General features: G+C 50.8%; 1 protein-coding gene across 1 annotated transcript; it reads left to right on the forward strand.

Moving 5' to 3' along the window:
• Positions 1 to 5,257: 5,257 nt before the first annotated feature.
• EIF1 (eukaryotic translation initiation factor 1) lies at positions 5,258 to 8,244 on the forward strand. The gene is made up of 4 exons (XM_003996863.6): positions 5,258 to 5,448; positions 6,157 to 6,320; positions 6,689 to 6,790; positions 7,372 to 8,244. Exons 1-4 carry the CDS (start codon positions 5,418 to 5,420, stop codon positions 7,414 to 7,416), a joined length of 342 nt encoding a protein of 113 aa, XP_003996912.1. The 5' UTR covers positions 5,258 to 5,417; the 3' UTR covers positions 7,417 to 8,244.
• The last annotated feature ends 378 nt before the right edge of the window (positions 8,245 to 8,622 follow it).

Consider the following 8,622-nt stretch of genomic DNA (forward strand, 5'->3'; position numbering starts at 1 on the left):
AAGGAATGCAAGAAATATCACATGTATTTGACCTTCTTTAAATCAAGTTAAATCCCATGCCAGTTACCGTCCCACCAGCTGCCCAGAAAACCGATCTTGGATGTGACAAGGGCTTCAGCATGTCGCAAGATTCTCTCTAGGTCACAGGGTTTCCTGTAGCATCAGAGCTACAGGAAGTACCCTTGGACCAGATCATCCATCTGCACTAGTTCTCAAGAAGACACCTGTTTCCCCAGAGGATGCCACCCATTCCTGATGGGAGATTCTGCCGCTTCCATGCCAAGTTTGGGGCCCCGGGGAATTCGTATTGAGGCGGAGGGTCCCCAGGTGTCCCACACAGCCATGCCCTCGCCACACGGCCTAAGGAGATCCCCACGAAGAGGCACCCACCTCTGTCCTGTCCCCATTCTGAGGGACTTACACCTGTCCCGTACTGCTCTCAGGGCTTCTCTCTCCCCTTTCACCTCTGGGAATCTGGCATAAACTGCTCAGTGACTTCTAGTAACGCTACATTTTTATCCCATCCCCCATGATATATCCTCTTGAAATCCCCTTGAAATCCTCTCAAACGCCTAAGAGAGAGGCATCATTATCCCTTTGTACAGATAAGAAAATGGAGGCTGGGAGAGAGTGAGTCACCCTGGCAGGAAGAGGTGGAGGTGATACTCAGGTTCAGATACTCCAGAGCCTATATGCTGTAGTGCCCCCAGCTGCCGGGCCAGGACCTCAGAAGTAGGAGCACAGTAATGACTAGGCCAGCACTAACAGCAGGCACGGACGTCACTTCCTGATGAGTTTGTCCTGGCCCCATCATTACTCCCAAAGCTCCCAGAGCTGGGGCCACCTCCACAGTGGACTGTGAACTCTTACAGGCCCTCCTTGGAAATGCTCCCAACCTGGAAACACAGAGCTTCAGACTTCAGTCCTGGCAAAAGTCCTGGCAAAAATTACCCGCTCCTCTTAGGGGGATAAAATGGAAACCCTGAGAGGGGAGCAGGACCACCCAGGAAACCGGTCCTAATCAAGAACCGGGTCACCTGCTTCCCTGACCACCTGCCCCAGGCCTGATCCCTGAACCGCATCCTGTCCAGGGCAAAGCAGTGTGTGTTTGTGGTGACAACTGTCTACGGTGCACCGAGGTCAGGCCTGGCACGGGGCACCAGGTCCCTGCGCGAGAAGCTGGGGGATGTGGCTCACGTAGGGCTACCCTCCCTGCCCTGAGCCAGGAGGCCAGACCTAGAAGCTTTCCTGGGAGCCCAGAGTCAGACCTCTCAAAAGGATTTTTTCTCGAGGCGCCTGGGTGGCTCAGTTTGTGTTAAACATTCTACTCTTGATTTCAGCTCAGGCCATGATCTCACGGTTTGTGAGATTGAGCTCTGCGCTTACAGCATGGAGCCTGCTTGGGATTCTCCCTCTGCCCCTCCCCCTCTCTCTCTCAAAATAAATAAATAAGCCTAAAAAAAAAAAGAAAGAAGAAACAAAGATTCTTTTCTCAATCCTCCACCCCAGAACTAGTAGAGTAACAGAGGTTACAGCCCGGAGCTAGGGAGCAGCCATTCCAAACAACTGAGCACCTACAATATATGTCCACGTGTCCATTTGACCAGCGTCGGGCTCCCACTGCATGCCAGGACTACACTGTAGAGGAGATAGGCATGCACCCTGCTCTTTGAGCTCACAGCCTGGCGGGGAGACAAAAAAAGGAAGGGGCAGAGCCAGGTTCATGGGCACGTAGCCTGCACAGTCACACGGGGCCCCGAGCTTGGAAGCGCTGTGTATTTGGTTTTGCTGTCACCGTCTTGACATTCTTAACCATTTTTGAGCAAAGGGCCTCACATTTTTGATTTTGTACTGGGCCCAGCAAATCATGTAGCCAGTCCAAGGAACAGGCAAGCCAAGATGCCGTGATACATGCCCAAATAGAGGAAGTGGGGGCACAAAAAGGGCTCCAAATACAGTCTTCTCAAAAGAACAGAGAAGATAACCCCAGCTGAATCCGGACGGATGAGCGGGACACATCACACAAAGAAGGGGGAAGAATGTACCTAGCAAAGGGAGAGCCTTTAGGGGCACCTGGCTGGCTCAGTCAGTTAAAGCATAGGACTCTTGGTTTTGGCTCAGGTCACGATCTCGCTGTTCGTGAGATTGAGCCCTGCATCAGGCTCTGTGCTGACAGTGCAGAGCCTGCTTGGGATATTCTCTCTCTCTCTCTCTCTCTCTCTCTCTCTCTCTCTCCCCCTCTCTCCCCCTTTCTGCCCCTGCCCCTCTCAAAAATAAGCATTTTTTTTCAAGGGAGAGCCATTGTACAAACACCCTGAGATGAGAAAGTTCAGAGTGCTTCATAGAAGTGGTGAATGCGGGGAAGCAGACGGGCCAGAGCATTCTGAGGAACAACAAAATGGAGGGCTGCCTCCTACTGGACATCGAGACTTTTGGCAAAGCTCCTCTAATTAAGGGAGGGTGGCTTTGGGAAAAACAGCCCAGTGCAACAGAACAGAGACCCCCAAAACGAACCCACACACAAATGGAAACATGGTTATGACAGAGAAGGCATGAATCAGTGGGGAAATGATACATTATTCAATAAATGTTGCAAGAACGATCGGCTAGCCATATAGGTTAAAAAAAAAAAAAAATTAGATCTCTGTTTTGCACCACACACAGAAATAAATTCCAGGTGGCTTAAACACCTACATGTTAAAAGTAAAAAAAAAAATTTAATATTTATTTTTGAGAGAGAGACAGACAGAGTGTGAATGGGGAAGGGGCAAAGAGAGAGGAGGACAGAGGATCTGAAGCGGGTCTGAGCTGACAGCAACGAGTCCGAAGCTGGAGTCGAAGCCACAAACTGTGAGGTCATGACCCGAAGTCAGACCCTCAACCAACGGAGCCACCCAGGCGCTCCAAAAAGTAAAGCTTCAAAACTTTCAAAACAAACGATCAACAACAACCAAAAAAAAGAGTATCTTTATAAACTGCAAAGCAGAGAAAGGATTTCTTTAAAATAGTGCAGAAAGGATCTTTTCCTAAAAGGAAAGATAAGCTGGACCACACTGCTAATTTAAAAATTTTGTATAACATAAGAGACTCTTAAAAACTGAGAACTGAGGGTTGATGGGGGTGGGAGGGAGGGGAGGGTGGGCGATGGGTATTGAGGAGGGCACCTGTTGGGATGAGCACTGGGTGTTGTATGGAAACCAATTTGACGGTACATTTCATATTAAAAAAAATAAAAATTTTGTATAACAAAACGTGTGCATACTCGCATTTATTCACTCTCTCCTCAAACCCCCTGTCAAGCACAGCCTGGTCTAGAAGGGTAGAGCTTCCCAGGTGGAGGGCAGGAAGGGATGGACAGGAGACTGAGACTGAGACGTCTAGCCATGCGTCTAGCCATGGTTCCCAACTTCCTGTATCAAGGAAGTCAAATTATTAACCAAAATTTTACTTAGTAGAAACGCCATCAAAACAAACTATCAAATACACCTAGCTTTTCCTTCCTCGGGGTTTCCCATCTGGCAGGCTCTCACCTTGCCCCACAATGGGCTCTTTCCCACCCCTAAGTATCAGCTGGGTCTCACACTGCCCTGCTTGTTCTTGGCATCTATCACAATCCGTCAGGTTTGTCTATGATCTCTCTCCCACTAGATTGCACGTGGCCAGTGACCCTGACTGTCAAGGGGTCTAAACAGGCAGCCCATGGGGCCAAGACACACGTTTTTTTGTTTGACTTGTCTACTGCTTTCCCAAACTTCAACTTATTGGCAATATTTAAAAATCAAGAGATTTTAGGGGCGCCTCGGTGGCTCAGTCAGTTGAGCATCCCACCCTTGACTTCAGCCCAGGTCATGATCTCATGGGTTGGTGAGTTCTGAGCCCTGCATCAGGCTTTGCGCTGACAGCACGGAGCCTCCTTGGGACTCTCTGTCTCTCCCTCTCTGCCCCTCCCCCACTCAAGTTTTTTCTCTCTCTCACCCAAAAATAAATAAACATTTTTTTAAAAATCAAGAGATTTTCTATAAATATCAGAGGGTCCAAGTTGTCTTGAAAAAGATCCAGCACGGGGCGCCTGGGTGGCGCAGTCGGTTAAGCGTCCGACTTCAGCCAGGTCACGATCTCACGGTCCGGGAGTTCGAGCCCCACATCAGGCTATGGGCTGATGGCTCAGAGCCTGGAGCCTGCTTCCGATTCCGTGTCTCCCTCTCTCTCTGCCCCTCCCCCATTCATGCTCTGTCTCTCTCTGTCCCAAAAATAAATAAAAAACGTTGAAAAAAAAAAATTAAAAAAAAAAAAAAGAAAAAGATCCAGCACAATGGGCTGGAGGTGAGTAGCTATTACAGCCTCTAGTTCTCACCCAGGCCCCCTCCACACCCCATTACATCACACTTGGCTGTCTGCACTCCTTTATCTTACCTGAATGGCCCCTGGAGGTCTTTGGAATCTGAATCCACTCTATCCTCCCTTGCAACAGAGCAGTTCAATTTATATACTGAAAAAGCAAGAATGGTTGACTGTTTTGAAGAAAATATTTTGACTACTCTCTGGGAAGGCTCTCCCCCACACAATTTGGAGGGCACACAGGACCCCTTAGGGTGCCTGAATTCTTCTTTGCCCCCAGAACCAGTTACTCTCCCTTGAATCCACGCTAATGAGGTGGGCATTCTTTCCGTAGATTATATAAATGACATACTTAAAGCAGATTAATCCAGTTTTAGATTAGATTCATCTACACAATACGTGATTTAGTTAAGGTTTGGATTATATTATTTGTTGATTGAATACAAGTGCTGCCCTAAAGAAAGAGTTCGTGGGTAACTGGGCGGGCATGATAGTGGGAATGTGTCGCGTTTGGGAGGTTCAGCATCTAAATCCCATTTAAAGGGTGCCAATCTACCGCACGAAAAATCTTCTCCAAGCACGTAGGGCTGCAACAGGGTCAAGAAGGTGGAACGTGCCAGAGAACAGAGGACTCAGGCTCTCCCGAAACCTCTGCCACTTTTCTGCGCAGCCCTGACACCTTCCTCCCGCACTGCGCAGGCGCCTAGACGGACCAACCTTTCCCTTCCCCTTCTACCACTCCCGGAATCGAGAGGACGCCCTCCCGCAGCAGAGCTCCTGCGCAAGCGCCGTCTCGCGTCCCCGCCCCCGGACCAATCGGAAACGGCGGCGCCAGGGGGCTGGGGCCACGACGTCGTGGGTGGGGCCAGGACGTGAGGGCAGCGCGCTGGCGTCACAGGGGCGGCTATATAAGTGAATACAGGCGCCGCCCCTCCGCCCCAGTCACTGAGCCGCCGCCGAGGACTCAGCAGCCTCCCCCTTGAGCCCCCTCGCTTCCCGACGCTCCGTCCCCCCTGCCCGCCTTCTCCCGCCGCCGCCTTCCGCAGGCCGTTTCCACCGAGGAAAAGGAATCGTATCGTATGTCCGCTATCCAGAACCTCCACTCTTTCGGTAAGCCGCGGAAAAGTCCCGTGGGGAGAAAGGCCTGGGTGGGGTGGCGAAGTGCTCCGGGCCCGGAAACCTGCCAGCGCTCCGGGCTTTCGTAAACTTGGGAGGAGGGAAGATATTCGCGCTCGCAGGAAGCGGGGCCCGGCCGGGGCCCTGGGGTCGGTCCTTAAGTGCGACCGGAAGGAGCGGGCAGGGAGGCAACCCTTGGGCAGTCCCAGTGTCTATCGGGTGGCGCATTTACTAATGGCTCCCGGGCCGCCTTGGGCCCCACCCGCCCCCTCCCGCCACCCCTGCGTCACGTCCGTTACGTCACCGCCGTTGTCACGGACTCGGGAGTGAGAGGCGGTGCCAGGCCTAAGTGACAAACGCTCCCGCCAGTGGGGCGGGAAGCTTGGCCCCGCCTTGGAGCTTTGGTTCCGGCCGGTTGCATCAGCCGGGTGGGGCACTGCCTGCCGTCCCAGGCTCCCCCGGCACGTGATCGGCTTCCGAGGGCGGGCCTGGGGCAAGAGGCCCAGGCTTTCCCCCGGCGCTGGGGAAGCCAGCCGTCCCGGACTGACCCGTTCCGGGGACGGCCAACAAGGACTTGTCTGACTTGATCTCAGCCCTGGCGATTTCAGTAGTTGTTTTCTGGGCGCGCAAAAGATCCTTTGGGAGGGTGACAATGGCACCTGAGCCCCAACAGCTCTAACCGAGTTTGATCTTTCTTCCCAGACCCCTTTGCTGATGCAAGTAAGGGTGATGATCTGCTTCCTGCTGGCACTGAGGATTATATCCATATAAGAATTCAACAGAGAAACGGCAGGAAGACCCTTACTACTGTCCAAGGGATCGCTGATGATTACGATAAAAAGAAACTAGTGAAGGCGTTTAAGAAGGTAGGTATTTGGTGAGATCGTAAGAATATCACATTTAGGGGCGCCTGGGTGGCGCAGTCGGTTAAGCGTCCGACTTCAGCCAGGTCAGGATCTCGAGGTCCGTGAGTTCGAGCCCCGCGTCAGGCTCTGGGCTGATGGCTGGGAGCCTGGAGCCTGCTTCAGATTCTGTGTCTCCCTCTCTCTCTGCCCCTCCCCCGTTCATGCTCTGTCTCTCTCTGTCCCAAAAATAAATAAACGTTGAAAAAAAAAAAAAGAATATCACATTTAACTTGCCCAGGAGTGGGTGCTCACTTGTATTCTCAGGAGGAATTGTTGGTGCACTCGGGCTGCACTTCGTCTAATTTGTTTTGCTTCATTCATGCTTGCAGAAATTTGCCTGCAATGGTACTGTAATTGAGCATCCAGAATATGGAGAAGTAATTCAGCTACAGGGTGACCAGCGCAAGAACATATGCCAGTTCCTTGTAGAGGTGAGTTCCATCACTTGGTGATGATCCATTTGTGTCTCTACCCTGTCTACATGTCCGATCCTTCCTACTCTATACTCAGTCTCCTGAGGACATAGAAGTTGGTATTGTAAGACTAAGCAAAACAGTTGAGTTTTGAAGCAGATAAGTATTCCCAAAAACAGAAGGGACTTGTCTGCCTTATTTAATTCGTATATGGATGTACTTTTTTTGTTTGTTAAGTAATCTCTACACCTAGTGTGTGGGCTAGAACTTAAAACCCCCAGATCGAGTCGCATGCTCTACTTGACTGAGCCAGCCTGGTGACCACTTTAAAGATGTACGTTTAATGGCACACAGATACTAGAATACACACGATGTCTGGTTGGTAGTTCCTAAGTGCTAAAATCCTCTTATATCATTCGTTCTTTCCTGAGTACCCTGAGTTAAGAACCATTGTGCTCCTAGTGGTTGAGGGGTGTGCCTTGGCTCTCGGACTTCTCTTGCCCAGTGTAGGAGCAAGAAGACAGAGTTGTTGGCATCAGAAATCGGGGGGGGGGGGGGGGTTGATCCCCTATTATAACTTTGTCTTTTTTTCTTTGCAGATTGGACTGGCTAAGGACGACCAGCTGAAGGTTCATGGGTTTTAAGTGCTTTTGGCTCACTGAAGCTTAAGTGAGGATTTCTTTGCAATGAGTAGAATTTCCCTTCTGTCCCTTGTCACAAGTTTAAAAACCTCACAGCTTGTATAATGTAACCATTTGGGGTCTGCTTTTAACTTGGACTAGTGTAACTCCTTCATGCAATAAACTGAAAAGAGCCATGCTGTCTAGTCTTGAAGTCCCTCATTTAAACAGAGGTCAAGCAGTAGGCGCCTGGCAGTGTCCGGCCTGAAACCAAGCAGTAACGTCATGTTTCGGTCAAGCCCAGAGCCCCAAGATCACAGCCGGCTATGTCTGGCCAGAAGCTCCTCGGCTCTCCCTCTTCAGAGTTCCCTGCCCTAAGAGAATGTCACCACCTGAGCAGCCCGCGGTGGAGCTGAGAGGACAGGATGGGGTAAGCCGGCCACAGCAGCGGTGCTGCCACAGGGAGTCTTGGTAGTCAAAGAAAGATCCCTGGTGTCTCCAACCTGACCGGGCGGGCGGAGCTTAGAGCAGCCACCTTCCCTCTAGTGAGGTGTGATAGGACGTCTGACTTGCCACCAAAGTCTTTTTGACCAGACATATCCTAGCTAATTGATGTCCGAACACCAGAATGTGAGGCCAACCTTCTATCCGAGTTAAACTTCTGACAAGGGAACAAACTTCAAACCGATGTATGAGTCCTGTAGCTGGCTGTAGAGCTTGCACCTTACTAGCAGCAGCTGCCCAATGCCATGTGAAGTAACAGACTGGTTTTTTGGTTTATTTTTTCCTTCAGTTTTAATGTTATGTAATGTATTTAAGCCCTTATTTAAATAAAACTTGTTTTCAGAAACACCTGATTTGCAGATTGTATTTTATGTATAGTCAGTCTTGTGCGTGGGAAGGAACCACAGAAAGGGGCAGTGGAGGGTAGTCTACGCCTGCAGGCCAACGGGGACCTCAACCTCTTGGCCAAGAAAACCTTCAGTGAGCCTGTCCCTTGCATGTCGCCAGAGCTGCAGTGTCCTTAGAGTCCTGAAAGGAGGGACTGCAGGGTGGACGGATTCACTGGTGGTCGTTGGGCCATCCCGGTTCAATGGCCACGGAGGAACTCCCCTTGTGAACTGATAGAGCAGTTTGGTCGGAAACCCTTGAGTCCCCTCAGTGACAGGATCTTGCCTTTCTAAAGGTTGTAACGGGACAAACGTCGTGTGGGATTTAATCTGATCCTCA

The sequence above is a fragment of the Felis catus genome, chromosome E1, assembly GCF_018350175.1.
Source record: "Felis catus isolate Fca126 chromosome E1, F.catus_Fca126_mat1.0, whole genome shotgun sequence".
NCBI classification, from domain to species: domain Eukaryota; kingdom Metazoa; phylum Chordata; class Mammalia; order Carnivora; family Felidae; genus Felis; species Felis catus.

Excerpts from the sequence above, each read along its gene's own strand:
- EIF1 (XM_003996863.6), top strand. The coding sequence starts at position 5,418 with ATGTCCGCTATCCAGAACCTCCACTCTTTCG. Across the intron at positions 5,449-6,156 it reads CCAGAACCTCCACTCTTTCG|ACCCCTTTGCTGATGCAAGT; the intron begins GTAAGCCGCGGA and ends CTTTCTTCCCAG. Across the intron at positions 6,321-6,688 it reads TAGTGAAGGCGTTTAAGAAG|AAATTTGCCTGCAATGGTAC; the intron begins GTAGGTATTTGG and ends TCATGCTTGCAG.